The 21202-nt window shown below is 43.7% G+C and overlaps 1 protein-coding gene across 7 annotated transcripts in view; it reads left to right on the top strand.

The window, feature by feature from the left end:
- MRPS27 (mitochondrial ribosomal protein S27) overlaps positions 1-21202 on the top strand; it is a 118187-nt gene that overhangs the window by 91654 nt on the left and 5331 nt on the right. For 4 of the 7 annotated variants that reach the window (XM_081518534.1, XM_081518533.1, XM_081518535.1 and 1 more), the window contains 4 exons: positions 3285-3387; positions 6193-6335; positions 8294-8464; positions 10697-11862. In XM_081518534.1, coding sequence (XP_081374660.1) covers positions 3285-3387; positions 6193-6335; positions 8294-8464; positions 10697-10936 — 657 coding nt within the window. In that variant the 3' untranslated portion in view covers positions 10937-11862. Of the gene's footprint in view, positions 1-3284; positions 3388-6192; positions 6336-8293; positions 8465-10696; positions 11863-21202 lie in introns of those variants that run through there. The other 3 variants (XR_014061784.1, XR_014061783.1, XM_081518536.1) reach the window with 1 other exon arrangement.

Raw genomic sequence — 21202 nt, 5'->3', positions numbered from 1 at the left:
ACACTAGGGCAGAGAGATACTGCATAATAGTGGCCGAGCTCATAGGTGGTGAAGCCAGGCAGTCTGGCCCTTAACCTCAACTTTAACCTCAAATACAACCTCAGAAAACACTGCTTTGGGTAGAAACTGGAAAGGTCATCTAGCCTAGCCCCCATTCTAAAAAATTTATGGTGTGTTTTTGTTTTTCTGAAATGAATGTCATAGCCTGCGGCATACCTCACATTCATTAGTTCATTAAATATATTTTGAGCAACTACTGCATTCCCTGTGTTTCAAGTGCTCATTTTACACTGAACAAACATTTCCTGCTTATAATCTAAGAAGAATATAGGCATTTAAAACAAAATGGGGAGTTCCCCGGTGGCCCAGTGGTTAAGCCTTGGTGCTTTCACTGCCAAGGCCCAGGTTTAGTCCCTGTTTAGGGAACTAAGATCCTGTAAGCCCTGCAGTGCACCAGAAAATAAAAATTTAATAAATAAAACACATGACTATACTGAGTGCTATAAAGACTGTGGTAGGGAGTTTTTGTCTTTATGTTAAATGTAAGTTAGGGAATACTTCCGTAAGGAAGTATTTCTTTAGTTAATATTTGGAGCATGAATAGGTATGAACAGACTGAAGAGGGGAAGAACAGTCCAAAAAAAGGAAGTGACACATGCAGAAGCCCTGAAGCAGAGAGGGGATAGAAGAAGGTAGGAAGTTAGACAGTGTGACTACCACAGAGAGGGTTGTAGGATGAGATAAAAGTTAGAGAATGTGGGGCATGCGAAGCTGTTTCGTCTGCATCTTAAACATAGCAAGAAACCACTGAAAAGTTTTAAGCAGAAGGAGTAACATGATCAGTTTTGTGCTCTGATCTAAGTACTGTGACCACAGCCACCCTGGCCCCCATCCAGTCTTACCCACAACTATCATAGTCGTCTGAGCAAGAGATGCTGGTCGTGTGGGGACCAGAACGTGCTGGGAGCTAGACAGTAGTCAGTTGCTGTATCTAGGAGTCAAAGAACATGTTGAGGAAGGAAATGTAGAGGTAAGGGTGAAATCTAACCTCAGGTTCTGACTTGTGTGTGTTAGTCACTCATTCGTGTCCAACTGTTTGCGACCCCATGGACTCGAGCCCTCCAAGCTCCTCTATCCATGGGATTTTCCAAGCAAGAATGCTGGAGTGGGTTGCCAGTTGCTTTTCCAGGGCATCTTCCTGACCCAGGGATCGAATCCATGTCTCCCACATTGCAGGCAGATTCTTTACCATGTGAGCCACCAGGGAAGTCCCAGAAGTCGCCATGTGTTTACAAAGGGCATTCTGGGAAAAAACTTCATTTGATGAGGAAAATCATTAATTTGGCTCTGAATGTGTTACATTTTGAGATACCTTTGAGACAGTCAAGAGATTCCCAAGGGAAATTGGCATCTGAATGGAAAAATCTGGACTGGAGATTTAGTTTATAAATCCATATATGAATGTCTACACGTGAGCCACAGGCCAAAAGGAGAATCAGGACTGTGTAGGGACAAACCCATTGGGAAGATGGTCTGCATGTAGAATGCTCATGAAAAGGCGGGTGAGATGAGCACTTTTACAAAGAGCACATAACTTAGTGGTGTGAGAGCCAGAAACCAAGTTGAAGTGGATTATGGAGTGAGTCAGAAGTGCAAAGGGAGACAGCGAGCAGAGTTGTGAGATGTCTGGCTGTGAAGGGGAGTACAAGAGGGAGGGAGAGAAGGAGGGTTTGCTTTGTATTAATGGGAGAAGCAGAAGCATGAAATGAGGAAACTTTGAGGACATTGGTAAAATAGCTCCTGTTTTAGTCCATAACAGTACATATGGTAGAAGGCTTGGAAGAGACCTAATATTTTATGTTAACACATCAGCGGCCTTTCATATAAACAGCAGTAGTTGAGTTATTTCCAGACAATCATCAGAAAATGTCTAACACATCCGTTTGTTTTCATTCACCTCTGTCAAAGTCCTTTTGGAAGCATCACCATTGCAGCTTCCATCACCACCCCCGCTCAGTTCTAGCAGAGCAAGGATGCTGTTCATTTGGCCTTCAGCCCCTGTTGCATCCTGATCCTATCTATGGATCGTGTTTTTCCTTAAAGAAAAGAAAAAAACGTCTTTAAGGTTCCTTATTTATTATTCCCTGAGCCCCTTTTCATGCAGTTTATGCGGAGGGAAATCAAAGCTGTGAGTGATTTGCTTTTCAAAGTGAAATGACCTCCTTAATTACCAGCTCTCAACTTCTGTGTGCTGCAGAAGCGCCTGGGGAGGCTTTGTTTTTCTCCCAAGGTCTTTGCTTGTTTCAAAGGTTTAATAAAACCCTAAGAAATCGCGCTTGTGTTGCACAAAGGTCATTCCAAGGAAGAGGTTTTGGTGCCCGTTAACACCAGGCGTGCCCCACATACCTGGCCGCAGTTGTGGCTTGCACACCGTGTTCACTCTCTGACCAGCTCAGGGCCACCTGAGCTTTGTGTTTGTATTTCTAAGCCAGAACAAAGACTCAGGCTGCTGTGTGCTCCTGCTCTCATTGTCCAGGGAGTTGCCAAGGCCCTCCTCGGGCCTGCGATTACAGTGAGCCCCGTCACTGCCTTGCTTGTCTGCAGTAGCCTCAGCAGTGCTTGTGTTTTTGCCCCCTGTTTCCCCATGTCTCAAAACGCTTCAGCTTTATTGAAGTGTAATGTTGCGCCCTGGGTTGAAAGAAGTGATCACTAAGTGTTTCTGATTGCCTAATTCATTTTTAAGAGGCATAAATCTGTCTAAAAGCAGTCTAATAGTTGTATTTACTTCAACACTGTGAAGTAGAAGGAGTCTTATTGCTGAATTGTTTAAAATTCAGAAAGCCTGCTCTGTCGGGTCATAGCAGTGTGAGTACAGAGCCGACAGCGTGGGTAATCTTTATTGATTGCCTCAAGGCGGTGTTGGTCCAGAGTAGACTCTTTATTTTTGTTTTGTTTTGCTTTTCTGACTGTGAAAGGAACTGTTCTTCACTGCCCCAGATTTGGGAAAGTAATGAAAAGTACAAAGAGGAAAACCAGAATTGCTTGTAATTTCACTGCCTAGAAATCTGTTAACATATTGGGCATTTCTGTTCTGCATTTTTCATCAAACATAAATATCTTTTCTTTACAAAATCAGAATTATCATGTAGCTTTACTGTGGTTATTTTGTTTCTTTTGCCTAATGTTATAGCATATTCTTTTTCCCTCTGTGTCATTAACGCTCTCATTTCTGCATACGGTACACTTTGCTTAGCTACACCATGATCTGCTGTATTCTGTTGCAGTGGGAAGAGGAGAGGAACTTTGGTGCCTCCCTGTTACTCCCAGGCCTGAAGCAGAAGAACTCAGTGGGGTTGAGTTCCCAGCTGTACGGCTGTGCACTTCTTGGTAAGCTGGAGGTCCTTACTAACATTGTTCTTCACGGATAGGAACTGATTCATTCTTTTCCTTCTTATAATAAAATTATAATTTGATTTAAACTTGTGAAATTCCAATACAGCTTTCATTTTTAGACATAAAACTGGACTTGGATGGCCTTATAGTTATTAGGTAAGACAACAAAGTGGGATTTAAAAACCTCTCACCTGGCAAGGTGAGAACTAGTTCTGATGGCTCTTGATTATAGTCAATGGTAAGCAGTGTGAAGAAGGGATAAAGAAAGGAAAGTTCTGGTCCTCATTTGGGAGAACCAGCCAGTAGACTCTTTCCCAGTATTAAAAAGATCTTCCTGTCTCTTTAAACTCAAGCCCAGGAGGAAAAATACTGAATGCATTTTGTCGGTATTGTTTTCAGATGAGGGAAGAGGAATGCAGAGAGTACGTCCAGTAGCACTTTGGGAGAGCAGAGAGGGACTCGCTAGTGCAATGTGACTGTGCCACGCACAGGGCGGCTGGCTTTGCTTTAAAGCCCCGACTGCATTAAATCAGACAGGAGGGCAGGGCCTTTTGAGGAGCGGCCTTGGCTCTCAGCAGATCTGAGCACATAACATTCAACCTAAGAGTGTATCAAATGTGTCCTGATTTACAGAGTTAATTAAGTTCATATTATTTCATTAGCCTTCCATGCTCTCTCCTAAGCAGATAGGCATTTGGGAAATTACCTTCTCCTAATCATATACTGTGTCTGCCTGTTACCTTTGTTTTCTGAAAATCATCTAAGTTACAGCACTTTGACTGCTTTTGGAGTTGATCTTCACCAATGAAATGTAGTGTGACATTCTTGGATGCTGATTCTGGTAGAGACAGACCCAGAGGAGTTCATTGGGCTGCTCTCAGACTAACAAAAGAGTTGACCACTCTTTTTAAAAATCACTTTTTCCAATGATCATGGGAGTGCAAGTATCTCTTCAAGATCTTGATTTCAGTTCTTTTGGATAAATACCCAGGAGTGCAATTGCTGCCTCATATGACAGTTTATTTTTTTTGAGGATACTCCCTATTGTTTTGCATGGCAGTTAGTGCCATTTTGCATTCCCACCAATAATGCACAAAGATTCCAGTTTCTCCATATTCTCATGAGCACTTGCGTTTTGTTTCTTTGATAATAGCCATCCTGCCAAGTGTGAGATGATATTGTGCTTTTGATTTTGGTTCTGATGGTTGATGACATTGATCATCTTGTCACGCATCCATTGGCTGTTGTGTGTCTTCTTTGGGAAAATATCTATTCAAGTTCTTAGTCCGTTTTTAAATCAGCTTATTAGTTGAGGTATAGGTGTTCCTTATATGATTTGGAGATTAAAATATATTTTATAAAATATATTATGGAAACTAAAAGAAAAATCATTTTCTCTTACCATCTACTTTAATTACAAGTTTTTGCATTTACCTTCAGAGGTGCACTCAGGACTGTTTCACTGCATGAATTGTCCAGGAAGTTGTCAGGGCCAAGAAAATGTACTCTGTTGTTCCTGATTCTGAGCAGAGGCCTGAGTGCTTTGAATCTGGCAGCATCAGATTCAGATCCCCCTGCTCTCAGTGCGTCATGAGCAGTGGAGCCTCATTTACCTCCGACATGAGCAGCTTCCCGGAACGTGACTGCAGCCAGCCCCAAGGATCTTAAAGGTCTAAAATTAGCTGTCACCTGATGAGCTTTGTCTGTTTATGTTCCACTACAGCTTTCCCAAATCCTCCTTCCCGGGAAAGATAAGTGAAGGTAGATTTAAGACCTGGCAGCTCAAGGTGACTTTGGTCGTTAGTTCAGAGAATGTCTGTATCCCCCAGGAATCCCAAGACAGCCCCCCTCCTCACTCAGGGACCCTGCTGTCAGTCAGCCACATCTTCAGCTCTAGTTAGGATTGTTCGAGGTTCCAAGAGAAACACTCATGTCCTGAGACCCACAAGCATGACGAGGACTGTTTAATTTAAATATTGATGCAGCTCAACTGAAAGAAAGAGTAAAGTGATATTTTCTTTTTTTTTTTTTTTCCATAAGGACAGTCAATGGACTGTTTTGGAGCATTTTGAAAAATGTCAAGCATTTCCTGGCAAGGAAAGTTGTCAGATGTTGACAGGATTTTTCAGTGTAAGAAAGTTGTGAAATTTCTTTTTCGGAGCAACATTTTGTCTTGAAACAAAAGTAGTATTTCAGTTGTTTGACTTGTTTTATAAAGGTAGCTCCACTTAGAGGTGGGCTTCCCAGGTGGCACTAGCAGTGAAGAACCCACCTGCCAATGCCGGAGACATAAGAGACATGGGTTCATTCCCTGGGTTGGGCAGATCCCCTGGAGGAGGGCATGGCAACCCACTCCAGTATTCTTGCCTGGAGAATCCCATGAACAGAGGAGCCTGGTGGGCTACAGTCCATAGGGTAGCTCAGAGTTGGACACAACTGAAGCGACTTAGCATGCACTCATGCACACTACTTAGAGGCAGATATAGTGACCTCTGTAAATTTCCCTCAGCCCTCATGATAGTCTCCAGCAGTCCAAATGAAAAAGTAAAAAAAAAAAAAAAAAAAAAGTCCATACAAGTTTATACTGAAAAGTGTGTACATTAACTTTTACCACATTTTTCATCGTCCATCTTAAGTGTTCTTATTCACTGGATGGAATGAGTCTCTTGGTAGAGATTTGAAATGATCCTCCATTTCTTAATCTGCCAGCTGAGTATTCACTTGTGTCTTCAAGTCCTCAGTCTCAGACGTAGTGGGAAGCCACGGCTAAGCCTTCTTCTTTGTTCTTTTTGGCCACAGGGAAGGTGGAGTTGCAGCAGGGGCTGCGGGCTGTGTACCATAACATGCCCCTTCTGTGGCAGCCAGGCTACCTCGACAGAGCCCTTCAAGTGATGGAGAAGGTGGCCTCTTCCCCAGAGGATGGGAAGCTGTGTAGGGAAGCGGTAAGTTCCCCAGCCCTGATTCTGGGGGATTTAGCATCTCTTATCCCTTATAAGTCAAGCTTTGGATTTATTTTCATTGTCTCCCCCAGCCCCATCTTCTTTATCTTTATAGATTCATGTACTTACTCAGTTGAAAAGGAATGAAAAAAAACACAAACATTCTCAGTGTTACTGACAAGCACTAGAAAATAAGATTAACGTTGATTTTATAGATCACTGTCTGGGAGGAAAACTATTCTTCTCCCAAGAAATTCAAACTGAGTTTACTGTTTATTGCCCTCCACCACTACCACCACCAAAGTAAAATCTCAGTAGAAGCTCAAGAGATGTTAAGATTTTATTTTTTACTTTCGGCATTTCTGTATCTTCATGTAGTTCTGAGAGAGTGACTACCTGTCAATTTTTTCCCTCATAAAAACTCTCAAGAAATGAGTTTACGCAGTAGAAATGGCGCCATCTTTCTTTCTTTCCATTAAATCATTCTGTGGTGAATGCATGATGCTGAGGAGGTCTGGACCAGGTGTCCCTTTCAGAGTTCTAAGACTTTCAGTTTGCCCAGACTAGGACCCTGTCCTCCCATCAGCCTCAAAGCTCATCCCCCTTGGTCACCTTGGGCTCTTCATTCTGCAAAGTTCCTAGACTTAGCTCAAGCCATGGGAAAGCATGTGACAAAGCTTATGCCCGGTAGGGAGCCATAGTGCTCGCTCCTGTTCAAGCAGCTTTTGTAGCCAGAGTCAGGCCTCAGAGGACATCAGTTATTTCATTAACAGAGTGTGAAAGTTAACTTTGAGCTGTTTGTTTTGCCTTGACCCTGATCACTCGATCTCACCACATGACTTCCATTTCAGTCTCAGGATACAGAAGTCTGGTCCCTCTACTGGCTCCTTATACTGATGTCTAGTGAGTCATTATGTTTTCTGCAAGACATTTATACCAAATCATACATATTTCTGAATATATATTCATGTTTTAACCCTACTATAGTCAGTACTAGTGATTGAAACACAAAATTAGACATAAATGCTCTGCCAGGGAAATACTTATTGCAGTTTGAGCCAGACTTGCATTCTTTGTGTTCTGACTTCATAGAGATGTGATTCAGATGTCAGCATTGAATAGGATATGTGTCAGGATTGGGTATAACGTATTAGTGGCATTAAAAAGCCTTGAAGTATTTTCTGGAGTTTTGTTCTGACTTGACATGGACAGAATTAATCGGTATTCATACAGGTGTTAATGCTGGCCTTGAGGTTGTTTCTGTCCCATCTCTGATGATCAGGCCCTCCTCAAAAGAGGTTGCCCCAAAATGAAGGTGGTAGGGGAGAGGGGTCAAAACAAAAAAGAAACCTTCTGTTTCATAATTTATTTGCTTTCTAAGGCACAGAAATCCCCTGTTACAATAAATTTCATGTGTGCTGTCTGGTCTTTGTCAGCAGCTTATATAGATTGGCTGATCCCTAATCTCTGAATGCCCTGTGAGTTGAATTTCTCTCTGAAGGAGGCCCCCGCCTAGATTCAGAGGCTTGATCGTACTTTCAGAATGTCCCGTCGTTGCCTGTGGTCTGTAGTGGTTTTTCTTTCCTGTTCTTCCAATTCCAAACCAATTAAGGAAGAAAGATATGGAAGGGGTGTTACTTCATTGCCAATCGGGCATAATTCCTGGATTCCTACCTGGTTGATGAAAAGTGAAATCAAAAGCCACTCTGCTGATTCACTTACACAGATAATTCTGAGTTTGCTTATTGTTCCATTTGTTTCATACTAAGTGTTCCATGCCATGTGACAAGGTGTTTCTACTGTAAAATTACATAACCGTTCCTATTTTCTGTAATTTAATAAGAGAACTCTTCTTGCAATTTTTAGGTGCCAGGCTTCCCTCCCTTTCCCTTCTCCAGCCTCCCTCCCCAGTGCTCTCAGGGCCACAGGGCGTTTAGTCTCTGCCCCTTTCTGCTCCACAGCTGGATGTGCTGGACAGGGCACTGAAGGCTCTGACTGCTCCGGCCCAGCAGTCTCCAGAGGAGCAGCCCCAAGAAGGTGAGGAGAGCCTGAAGTCAGAGGAACTGATGGAGCAGCTGGACGTGGAGGAAACCGAGCAGTCCAAGCTTCCCCGATACCTGGAACGGTATGAGGTGAGTTAGGGCAGAACAAGTCCCCTCAGCCGTGTGTTAAATGTGCTTCTCTGCCGTGGTGACAGACAAAACAGACAAGCATCAGTGTTGGACACAAGGGCATTGAAAACTGTCATCAAAAATCTCACTTTTATCTCTTTACACAGGAAGTGGTCTGAAACAAATGGAATTGTTATGCCCTTTTTTGTACTTGAGCAAATCGGTCACAGTTTTGTTCCCTAAGGCAGCATGTCATTACCTACCACTCATCTCTGACATCTCCCTGACGGGTGGGTAATACCCTTCCTTCCCATAGCAGGCACCTGACTGCAGCCCTGGGTGAAGAGGACCTGGAGATTGAACCCTCTCGATCTCCAGAAACCCAGGTAGAAACCGCAAAGCCGCATTTGAGTATGATGGAGATGAAATGCAGGTATCTTCTCTTACTCGGCTCTGTGGCATGCACTGAGACCCCTGGAAATGCCCTCGGGGCTCCACCGACGGTATCAGCAGATTCCCACTGCTGCTTTTCAGGGGCCTGGCACTCAGGCTGCGTTAGTACCTTCAACTGTGTGTCGCAAAATGCTCTGTGGTTAGAGTCAGCAGAAGAGTCACATTCAGAGCTTAAACCCCTGGCCTCTTCCTTGCTGGGTTTCTCGTCTGTCTAGAGCAAAGCAAAAAAACTGTGCTGCCTGAAGGAGAATTCATCATGTGAAGCAGAAAACCTCCCCTCCCTCCCCACTGACCCAAGGTGTCCTTTTGGTCCAGAGGGATATACGCTTTGCCAGGCTGCCACATTTAAATCTTTGCAGAAATGGGACCAGCTTTGGGAAATCTATTTCCGCATATTCTGAGGAGGATTCTAGTACTTTTGGCTGTTTTTCCCAGTACTTCTCTAAGGTCATTGCTTAAACTCCCTTCCTTTATAATTTAAAAACTGAAAAAGGAAGGTTAATCAGTGTTTTCAGGGTACACAGAGAGTTAGCAGCTATGTTAAGAATTTACATACTTGTTGTTTCTTCTTAACTTTGCCTAACTTTGCAGGTTTAGAAACACTAAAAAGCACAAGAATCTGCTTAAGCCCCATAGGTTATCATTCACCATATTCATATTGCCCACTCCTAAAACTTGAAACCTTTTCCTTGTTTCCTATATGCTTAATTTCAGAAAATAGAAATCTGTGCCTGCATTAAATTCTTAGCCCTTGCTCTTCCACGATCCTTTTTTTTTTTTAATTCACAAAAAGAAGAGAGACCAGTATATCTTGACTGCTTGCTGTGTGTTAGACACTTTCTTTTCTTCCTGGTGCCTGATTTTTATTAGTCCCAGGTAATCTGGGGCTTATTTTTATATGACTGAACCATCACATGAGGCTTCTGGCTGCTCCTTGTAGCCCATGGACCCTTCCTACCTTTCAGCCCCTGCTATTAGAGCAGGCCTCATCACATACGCCAGTAAATCGCGTTTGTTTTGTGGAACATGCGGTATGTGGTATATGCTAAATCTGGGACCATAAGTGGGTCTCTGATCTACATCTTGAAGCACTTAAGTAGATTAGTGGTTTTAGTACTTTACTCCTCCAGAAATATTACAATACCGACCAAATCGAGCTGCCATTTCAGATGGAGCCATAAGCAGTCAGAATGTCAAGGCTGACCTTCCATGAAACACAGCATGGGGAGGCTTACAGTAGCGAAAGCACTCACGGGGGCTGTTTAGTGTGCCGTTAGTAAGAAAGCCTTGACATGACTTCCATCTGTTGAAAGGGAAACTGGTTAGGCAAACATTTATCCCAGTTATTCTAAAGGAAAAGCTATGGATGGCTTCACTCCATTTTATCAGCTGCTTCTACCATTTTGTTTGCATCTTAGGGTGCTTTGTTCATGGGGTTTGCTACTTGGTCAGAAAGGAAATGGAGGTTCATTATACTTGTGCAGTCTTTGTGGTTTGAAACAAGAAATTATACAGAGAATCACAGCGTATGGAGTTCCATTTACTATGTGTGAGTGAAGGGGAAGAAATCCACATGTGGTGCATCTTAGCAGAATTGCTGCACTGAAAGCAAAGAACAGAAGCTATCAGTGCCTGGATGAGAGGCAGCGTGACAGGCTTCCAGTAAAGTACCTTGTCCTGTGAGCAGAATGTGTGCAGATTTTGCAATGACTTAATCTTTTCTCTCTTCCTCTTTGTATCCTTCACCTTCCTGCCCCTTCCACATCTCCTTGTTTTTGTTTTTGCCCTTTGTTCCAACAGGCCTTACATTCTAAGCTGCAGGCTCTGGGCAAGGTTGAGTCTGAAAGCCTTCTGACCCTGACCACCCAGCTTGTGAAGGAGCAGCTCCCCACCTATGAAGCCGAGGATATTGCCACCTATGAGCAGAAGCTGCAGGAGTGGCATCTGGAGCTGGTAAATTTGATTCAGAGAGAAAAGGAGATGAGGGAGAAGGCCAGGCTCGAGCACGAGGCTCGAAGGGCAGCAAAGGCAGCTGCCTAACGAGAGCCCACAGGACCTTCCCAGACCCTATCTCAGGATTCATGGTGACAGCAGCCTCAGTGTCCTCCGTCCATTGTCTCCTGTTCTTAAAGCACACCCCCATGGTACCGAAGCCACGTGTTCATACATCAAGCCACGTAATCACCCACCCAGATGCCAGGAAGGCTGTGGAACCACCAAAGTGGCGAGTGGTCAGACTGAAGCCACAGCTAAGTACCTTAACTGAGGGCTCTTGAGGCTTGTCGTGGAGTTCCTGGGAGACAGGGATCAATTTTGAGCCTTGAAAGTCCCTGATACTTAGCGATGATGGTGGGAGAAGACGTGACTGAAGAATCCAGTCTCAAGCACAAGCTTTTGAAGGTTTCTCTGTCCTCCGCCGATGCCACCTGCGTGTGCTGACATCTTGCTCCCTGATCTCCTTAAGCGCAAGCTTTCCTCCTGAGCTTGCCCTTCCCAAACCTGAACTGGGAGAAGTTCAGCACAGGAGCAGACACAAGACCTCCTGGCTTTCAAATTTCAGAGACCCCGGTGGCATGTAAAAACTTTGGAGGAGAGAGCTAGGCCTGGTTCTGCAGCCTCCCTAGCTTGGCTCCCCACCACGCTGGGGTGACTTTCTTACAATGTGTTGTCTCAGCTTCCCATCAGGTAGATAGAGTGAGTCTTCTGTACACATGTGCACACCTTATGAACACATTTCAGTTAGAGGCTGGATAAAATGAGAAGTGGGATGGGGCTTGCACTGCGTTGGAAATGCGAACGACTATAAAACTGTCAAGAGGTGGAAAGTTCCTCCCTGGGGTTTCCTTGTGGAAGGTGTCAGCGCGGCTGTGGCTTGCTATGTAATTTTGCCCTCATGTGTACTGTATACTTTTTACAGGATTGTGCTCTTTTATCAAGAATCTGTGGAAATAAATGTTGTAGGATCATGTGGTGTGTTCTTTGTCTTCAGGGTAAGGGAAGGGAGAGATAGGGGATTTCATCGTCATTATAGCTGCTGAGGCCTGGGGTCACAAAGAGTCGGACTCGACTTGGTGACTAAACAACAACGACATAGCTACTATGATTTTGAGCAACATATTTTCAATCTTCCTCCATTAGCCTGTGGCATTTACGGTAATAAAAACAACCACCACAACAACAAACACCCATCAAGGAGGCCCTGAGCACCAACTCCAGCAGGCCTCTGACGGAGGTACTATTAGCCCATGTTGGAATGAGAAAACTAGTCACTTAGAAACTAACTAATGTGGGGTCAAGCTCACACGTGTTCCCTCCATACATACCTGCAGTCAGTATCCGACACAGGGCCCGAGTCTTGCTTAGGTAGAGGATCATGACCCAAAGTCGGTGCTGACATTTCGATTTATCAGGGGACTTTTTCAGCCACTCTGTTACTTCATCAGGAGGCATGAAGCATCTGGTTGATAACTTCAGCTCGTAGTTTTGCCTCCATTTTCCTTCTTACCTATCCCTGTCCCTGTCGCACTTTACTTCCAGTCTACAAGAAACCGCGTCCCCATAGTCAGAGCCAGCCCTCCAGCCTCCTGTCCCTGATCCAAGATCTTAGAGCCGAAAGTCCCATCTCCCAGTCTCCCCTTTGATCATGTGACTCCTGCTGAGCCAGCTCTTCCTTGTACTTACTTCCTGCCTGCAAACCCTTGACCCTGTCACTGATCACCACCTGGATCTCCAGAATTCACACCTTGATTGCCCTCCCTCCAGTCTGGGACCCTTGGATTGGCCATCCTACTGATGCAGGTCTTTTTGCCATGAACAGATCTCTGTCCTTGGCGCCACATCTTACGCGTTGAATTGTGGCCCCACCACCACCACCACTAGTAAAAACTATGTTGAAACCTGGCACCTTAATTAGAAATAGGGTCTTTACAAAGATATACAAGTTAAAGTTATAAAAAGAATTTTGGACGAAAGATAGACTCAGAAGGAAGACCGGGTAAAGGCACACAGGGCGAAGATGGCTACATGAATGGAGTGGCGCATCCACAAGCCAAGGATGGCAGGCCAACACTGGAAGCCAGAAGAGGCGAGGAAGACTTGTCTTCTGGAGCCATCAAAGAGAGTGGCACCCTACCACCCTTCTGTCACACTGCTTTTGGACTTCAAGCCTCCAGTACTATTCTGTTCTTTTAAGTTCACTCAGTTTTTAGTCCTCTGTTACAACAGCCATAGGAGACTGACACATACCATTTGTTTTCTGTCTCCTTCTGACCTACTAAGTTTGGTATACAAAGTTGTGAAATCAACCTGACTGACTTCTCTACAGGTTTACAGGTATCCTCTTGAGCTCAATAGTCTTTTCATTTCTCTTACTAACTCTCACTTTTACCTCCATAGCTTTTCAAGTGGGTCTGCTTAAACCCCAGACCCTTGCTCCCCTAGAACTGTGAGCAGATGTTCTTGCCTCCTACTTTATCAAGAGGACATAGGTCACATGGTACAACCTCACAGTTCCCTTATTTCTGCAAGTCTACAGTCTTATCCAAGACTTCTTCCCTTTCAGAAACTAAAAAGCCTTTATCCTGCCATCAGTCAGAGCTACCACCCTGTCATTCTCCTTCCTTTTGTCTTCCAGCTTCTTAAAAGGGTTTCTTCACTTACTGGTTCATTGCTGGCTCATTAGACCCTGAGGATTTGGCTTTCATTCTGCTGCATCTTAGCTGCAGTGATCCTCTGCCCTCCGCTCTCTTTAGCGCCCCTGACCTCCCCCATAGAGGCTCGGTGACTATAGCAGGCAGTCTGTCTCAGTTCTGACATGGCTTTCCCACACAAGCATTTGTGTGGCACATCCTGTGTGCCAGGCATCATAACTGAGAACCATGGAGTCTTCACAGACACAGATGAGTCAGCGATGGACTCTACCTTCAAATAACTTATATTCTAACAGAGGAGGCCAGCACAGAGGCCCTATCATGCTTGATGTATGATGGTTGTTAGTTTACTGAGCAAAAGTGCCTTTTGATATATCTTGGATCTTCTGCTCGACATAATAAGGGATAGGTTGAAAAAGCCCTGCCCTTGATAAGCTAATAAGTATCATTAGAAACACAAGACTGCTATGGGTGTTCACAGGAAGAGCACTTCAAGCCCAGAGTTGGGAAAGCTCTAATGAAGGGAAATCACCATCTGCTTTGTGCTTTGATTAGTCACATAGGTCTGGCTCATGCTGTCCTGGGGCAGATATGGTCCTCTTCCCTGTGGAGTCGTGTAAAGTAGATGTTCAACAGAAGTTAGTTTAAATTGAACTGAAATGCACAGCCCACACCTACCCTGCGTCTCCCTACCGTCTCCCCCAACCAAAAATAAAGAAGAAAAAATAGAAGAAAAAGGCAGAGTGTTGGAGTAAGAAAAAGCAATGATGAGGTACAAATACCTTAGTCTCCTCTCCTTGGGGATGTGTTGCCTTGACACTAAACTTTGCATTTTTGTCTTCATCCCTCCTGGCTGGCTGTGGATATCAGATACGCATATGGGAAATTTGTCAATTTTCAGTTCAGTTCAGTCACTCAGTCGTGTCCTACTCCTTGTAGCCCCATGGACTGCAGCACACCAGGCTTCCCTGTCCATCACCAACTCCTGGAGATTGCTCAAATGCATGTCCATCAAGTCAGTGATGCCATCCAACCATCTCATCCTCTGTCATCTCCTTCTCCTCCCGCCTTCAATCTTTGCCAGCATCAGGGTCTTTTCCAGTGAGTCAGTTCTTCACATCAGGTGGCCAGAGTCTTAGAGTTTCAGCTTTGGCATCAGTCCTTCCAATGAATATTCAGGACTGACGTCCTTTAGGATGGACTGGTTGGATCTCCTTGCGGTCCAAGGGACTCTCAAGAGTCTTTTCCAACACCACAATTCAAAAGCATCAGTTCTTCTGTGCTCAGCTCTCTTTATAGTCCAACTCTCACATCCATACATGACTACTGGAAAAACCATAGCCTTGACTAGACAGACCTTTGTTGGCAAAGTAATGTCTCTGCTTTTTAATATGCTCTGTAGTTTTGTCATAGCTTTTCTTCCAAGAAGCAGGCCTCTTTTAATTTCATGGCTGCACTAATCATCTGCAGTGATTTTGGAGCCCCCAAAAATAAAGTCTGTCACTGTTTCCATTGTTTCCCCATCTATTTTCCATGAAGTGATGGAACTGGATGCCATGATCTTAGTTTTTTCTGAATGTTGAGTTTTAAGCCAACTTTTTCACTCTCTTCTTTCACTTTTATCAAGAGGCTCTTTAGTTCTTCGCTTTCTGCCTTAAGGGTGGTGTCATCTGCATATCTGAGGTTATTAATATTTCTCCTGGCAATCTTGATTCCAGCTTTTGCTTCATCCAGCCCAGCATTTCCCATGATGTGCTCTGCATATAAGTTAAATAAGCAAGGTGACAGTATATGGCCTTGACATACTTCTTTCCCGATTTGGAACCAGTCTGTTGTTCCATGTCCATTTCTAGCTTGCTTCTTGACCTGCATACAGATTTCTCAGGATGCAGGTAAGGTGGTCTGGTATTCCCATCTCTTAAAGAATTTTCCACAGTTTGTTGTGATCCACACAGTCAAAGGCTTTGGCGTAATCAATAAAGCAGAAGTAGATGTTTTTTCTGGAACTCTCTTGCTTTTTCAACGATCCAGCGGATGTTGGCAGTTTGATCTCTGGTTCCTCTGCCTTTTCTAAATCCAGCTTCAACATCTGGAAGTTCTCAGTTCACATACTGTTGAAGCCTGGCTTGGAGAATTTTGAGCATTACTTTGCTAGCGTGTGAGATGAGTACAGTTGTGTGGTAGTTTGAACATTCTTTGTCATTGCCTTTCTTTGGGATTGGAATGAAAACTGACCTTTTCCAGTCCTGTGGCCACTGCTGAGTTTTCCAAATTTGCTGGCATATTGAGTGCAGCATTTTCACAGCATCATCTTTTAGGATTTGAAATAGCTCAGCTGGAATTCCATCACCTCCACTAGCTTTGTTCATAGTGATGCTTCGTAAGGCCCACTTGACTTTGCATTCCAGGATGTCTGGCTCTCGGTGAGTGATCACACCATCATGGTTATCTGGTTCATTAAGATCTGTTTTGTATAGTTCTTCTGTGTATTCTTGCCACCTCTTAATATGTTCTGCTTCTGTTAGGTCCATACCATTTCTGTTCTGTCTTGTGCCCATCTTTGCATGAAATGTTCCCTTGGTATCTCTAATTTTCTTGAAGAGGTCTCTAGTCTTTCCCATTCTGTTGTTTTCCTCTATTTGCACTGATCACTAAGGAAGGCTTTCTTATCTCTCCTTGCTGTTCTTTGGAACTCGGCATTCAAATGGGTATATCTTGTCAATTTTACAAGTAGTCAAACTATTTTATCAAAGTTATTTTTTCACTCTGAATGAAATGTTGATAGCATATTATTGAGTCTAGGGACACTAAAACTGCTAAACTTCTTATAGTACACAGGGCAGCCGCCATAACAAAGAACTGTCCAGTCCAAAATGTCAGTAATGCCAAGTTTACAACCCTGCCCTAGGGTATGCAAGCTGGGCATCCACAGGAATTTTTGCAGTGACATAGATGAGACCCAAGAATAATGTTTGTGTAAATGGTTCATTTACAAATGATGTATCTTAGGCGAGAAAAATCATTGAACATTGTTTGTCTCTTATCTAACTGTATATGAGTATAAAATATGCAGTGATAGAGGGTAGGGCCATTATCCCTTCGGATAAAAGTCCATATGGGAAAGGGTAAATGGTGATTTACAATGTCATGTTAGTTTTGGGTGTACAGCAAAGTGATTCAGTTTTATATTTATATATATGTATATATGTATATTCTTTTTCATTATTAATTCATTATAAGATATTGAATATAGTTCCCTGTACTATACAGTGGGACCTTGTTTATTTTATATATAGTAATTTGTATCTGCTAATCCTAAACTCCTAATTTATCCCATTACCTCTTTTTCCCTTTTGGTAACCATCAGTTTGTTTTCTATGTCTGTGAGTCTGTTTCTGTTTTGCTAATAAGTTCATTTGTATCATATTTAAGATTCCACATAAAGATCCCACATATAAGTGATATCGTACAGTATTTGTCTTCCACCGACTTACTTAACATGACAATCTCTAGGTCCATCCGTGTTGCTGCAGATGGCATCAATTCATTCTCTTTTATGGCTGAGCAATATTCCAGGGTATGTGTATGTACCACTCCTTCTTTATCCATCATCTGTCGGTGGGCATTCAGGGGGCTTCTGTGTCGGCTGTTGTAGTTGTACTGCTGTGAGCTTTGGGTGCATGTAGCTTTTAGAATTTGACTTTTTCTGGATATATGTCCACTAGTGGGATTGCTGGGGTAATAGGGTAACTCTACCTCATTGTAGTTTTTATTTTCATTTCTCTAATAATTAGTGATGTTGAACATCTTTTAGGCTTATAGGCCATCTGTATGTCTTTGGGGAAATGTCTCTTTAGGCCTTCTGCCCATTTTTTGATGGGGTTGTTTGGAGTTTTGTTATTGAGCTGCATGAACTGTTGTATATTGGAAATTAATTCCTTGTTGGTTGCATCATGTGTGAATGTTTTCTCCCAGTCCTTAGGTTGTCTGTGATTTATATGATTTTGTTTTCTGGGGGTCTGTACCTGGAACCAGGAGTCTTGAGTTCCATGAAGCTGCTTTGTCTCCGGAGTCAGCAGAACCTGACACCATTGCCACCAGTTGCTGAGAGGGAGATGAGTTTGGAAATGGATTCAAGCAAGCTTTGGTTTCAGTGACTCATAAAAGAAAATGTGGTGTGATTTTCTTTTCATTCAAAGGTTGTTAATAACCATAAAAGATGAACTTTTCTAAATCTTACTTTAGAAAACATGGAGAAGAGTGCTTTTCAGCAAGCATAGTTATGTTAGGAAAATCACCTTTTATTCCAAATAACAGCTTCTTCACTTGATAATAACCTTTTCTTTCCCCATTGATTTGGCCTTTTCGCTTACATTGCAGGCTGCCCTGAGGATGTTTGTTACCCGTATGGTAACAAGGAAGTCCAGACTAAGCATGGTGACAATACCCCCTGAGATTGTGGCAGTTACCACTGGGATCTTAGTTTAAAATAAAACTCTTGGGTTGTGTATTTATTATGCATAAATGTGAGAATTACAGATCTGAGCTGGACATGTTTACAAAGTGGTTTATCCTTACAAAAAGCATCTGAAAAGAAATGCCATTATGGGCTTTAAGTGGTAGGTCGAGGACTTAGGGGAAGGTTTATAAAGGATTTATAAAAGGGACATTATATCCTCTGATATACCTAGTGGTAAGAGAACTTGCTTTGTTTTTTGGTTTCCAGGATGCTTCCTCTCTGCAGAGTTCAATATGTTAATTCTTAAAATGCTGAGGCTAATGTGCCTAGGATAGTGTGTGGAATAAGCAGAATGCTCATTTCGTTTCCTCCAGTGACAGTGTGCTGGGCCACTGTCGGGGTCAGTGTTTTCCAGGCTCTGAGTCACAAGCAGTCCTGTACGCATCTTGATTACACAAACTGTACTTAATAACTCTTTGTGGATGCCTGTTCCTACCTAATACTACCTAATTAAATCCTCTGTAATCCTTATATAATCCTGCAAGGCGGACATTATCACCTTCATTTTGCAAAGGAGGAAACTGACTGATATTAATTGCCTAGGGCCACATAGTTAACGAGTGGCAGGGACAGTGTTTGAACCCAAGTTTGTCTAATTCCAAACCCCTGTCATACAACCGCCCCATGTAATCACTGTGCTAAGTTTCTTCTTTCGCTCAGTCATGCAGCAAATGTCTGTTGAACATCTAGTGTGTGCCGGGAGTGGCTAAAGTAGTCACTGAGGATACAGACTAAGATCCTTTCCCTTGTGTTTCTAGTCAACGGAAGGAGACAGATAATGAGTGTATATGCCACGTGGTGATACAGAGAAAGCAAGGAAGAGGGAAGGGGAGTTCAGGTTAAGTGGCAGAGCTTCAGGCTAATGCGGAGTGGTGAGGGAAGGCGTTTTAGAGGAGATGACATTTGAAAAGAGACCCATGCAGATGAGGTTGAGGATCTTCGAGTCTGCTGGGGAAAACTGTAGTAGACAAAGACACCAGTGCTAAGACCCTGGACAGAAGTGTGCCTAGAGTACGTGAGGAAGAGCAAGGCCCGTATGGCCGGAGCAGACCGTGGAAGATGGGGAGCCAAGGGAGGTGAGGCCAGGGAGACCCGAGGTAAAGGAAGGGACGAGTGGTGAAGGCCCGCTGCCCACTAATAAGGACCTTGGCTTTTACTCCAAGATGAAAACCCATTTGAAGGTTTTGTGCACTGGATGGCATGATATAACCTAGCATTCTTACAAGATTACTCTACTCTAGCTGCAATGAAAAGCATAGGCTTGGAGGGCAAAAACAGGAAACGAGACCAGTCATCCGAGGAGAAATGACTGGCCTGGACAAGGGTAGTAACAGTGAATGTGAGAAGGGGTTAGACTGGAAGTGTCTTGAAGGCTGAGCCCACAGAATTGCTAACGGGTCAAGATTTTTGACCTGAGCAACTGGAATGAAGTGTGTGCCATTTCCTGAGGTGGAAAAGCCTAGGAGGAGAAGCAGTTTGAGGAGACTGGGTATTTATTTGGGAGCATGTTAAATTTGATTTGGGCGATTTTAAAGATCCTACTTGATATCAGAATGGAGCTTTTAATTGTCAGCTGTATGTATGAGTTTGGAGATCAGAGAAGAAGTACAGACTGGAGATAGAAATGATAAAAGCCATCAGTTGACACACAGCATTTAAATCCATGAGACTGCATTTAAAAGTAGCGTGCATGATTGGTTTGAGTGGGACATAGTCGAAGCTATGAAATAGAACTGTGCCTGTTTTTCATGCCTTATGATGATGTGCCACCATCTGTGAAACATTGCTGGTAACCCCCAGAGAATTAGCCGTAACTGCTTATATGGTTCAGTGGGTAAAAGAACCCACCCGCAATCCAGGAGACATGAAACAGAGATTCGATCCCTGGGTGGGAAAGATCCCTTAGAGGAGGAAATGGCAACCCATTCTAGTATTCTTACCTGAAAAATCCCATGGACAGAGAAGCCTGGCGGGCTACAGTCCAAAGGGCTGCAGACTCAGACACGGCTGAGGGATTCAGCAGCAGCTCATACTAAAGGAATTGACTGACCAAAACTCAGTCTGCCTGTGTGGCTCCAGTGAATTGCCAAGATGTACAGTATAAGATCAAAGAGGAAATAGTGGGATCCAGGATTACGCAAGAGACCAAGAATTCATGAGTCAAGAGTGTGTTGAAAGATGTTTGATTGTAAGGACACAGAGAAGCATCTAGAATTTATAAAGAGAAAGAAAATGTAGTCTTAGTACGGTAACAGAACTTTGTTAATTTGCCTGCAAAATAGGAAAACAGAAACTGAAGAAAAGCTCCCTTTAAGGTACAACAGAACAGGACCAGCTAGAAGGGGATGAACTACTACCCACCCAGTCTCTGCTGTGCTTGGTCTGGGCAAGGGCAGGGTTGGAGGGGCGCGGCATAGAAACACATGGAGGGGTTCAGGTAGGGTGACCAGCACCGGGGGCTTCTCTGGGACTGAGGGGTCTCTTGGAACTCAGGACTTCCTGTGCTTAAAGCAGGGCAGTCCTGGGCAAACCAGGTTGCTTGGTCACTTAAGTTCAGGCCAGAAAGACTTCCTGGAACTGAGTCATTTGGCAGTAGAATAGAAAACTTATCTTTGTTTAATCTGACAGATGTAATTAAAATCTCTTGGTCATGCTTTCCCACCCTGAGTGCTCACTTGCTTAACCCTTTAATTTCTGGAGGGATTTCAGAATGCCTTCTGGCATACAGCGACTTCTAATGGGACCCGTCTACCAGCCTCATGACTTGGAGGAACAGTGTAAGATCATAAGGAGTATTTGTGACAAAGGAACATCATTATGACTCCAGACAGGCTGCAGTGGGCTTTTGAGCCCAAAGGACCATCTCTGAAGATAGGACCAAGTACTGGCGGTCTATTGATCACTCTGTGGGCATGTCTTCCGTGGAGGGGGTTGAGGTGCTGGGGCCTCCCACCCTGCATCCTGCCATTCTGGGCAGTCTGTGCTTCCCAACATTCCCTGAGCTTTCCTCTGAGCCATTACCTCTGCCTGGAATTTGCTTTGTCTAAAACACTCACACACGTGCACCTGGGCTCAGTTTAGCCTCACGTCTGTGGTCACCTCCACTCATCCTTGGATTTTGGGAGTCCCAGTCACTGA

Source organism: Giraffa tippelskirchi, chromosome 8 (assembly GCF_054371585.1).
Source record: "Giraffa tippelskirchi isolate mGirTip1 chromosome 8, T2T-mGirTip1v1.2.pri, whole genome shotgun sequence".
NCBI classification, from domain to species: domain Eukaryota; kingdom Metazoa; phylum Chordata; class Mammalia; order Artiodactyla; family Giraffidae; genus Giraffa; species Giraffa tippelskirchi.
This window is presented reverse-complemented; position numbering and strand designations above follow the sequence as displayed.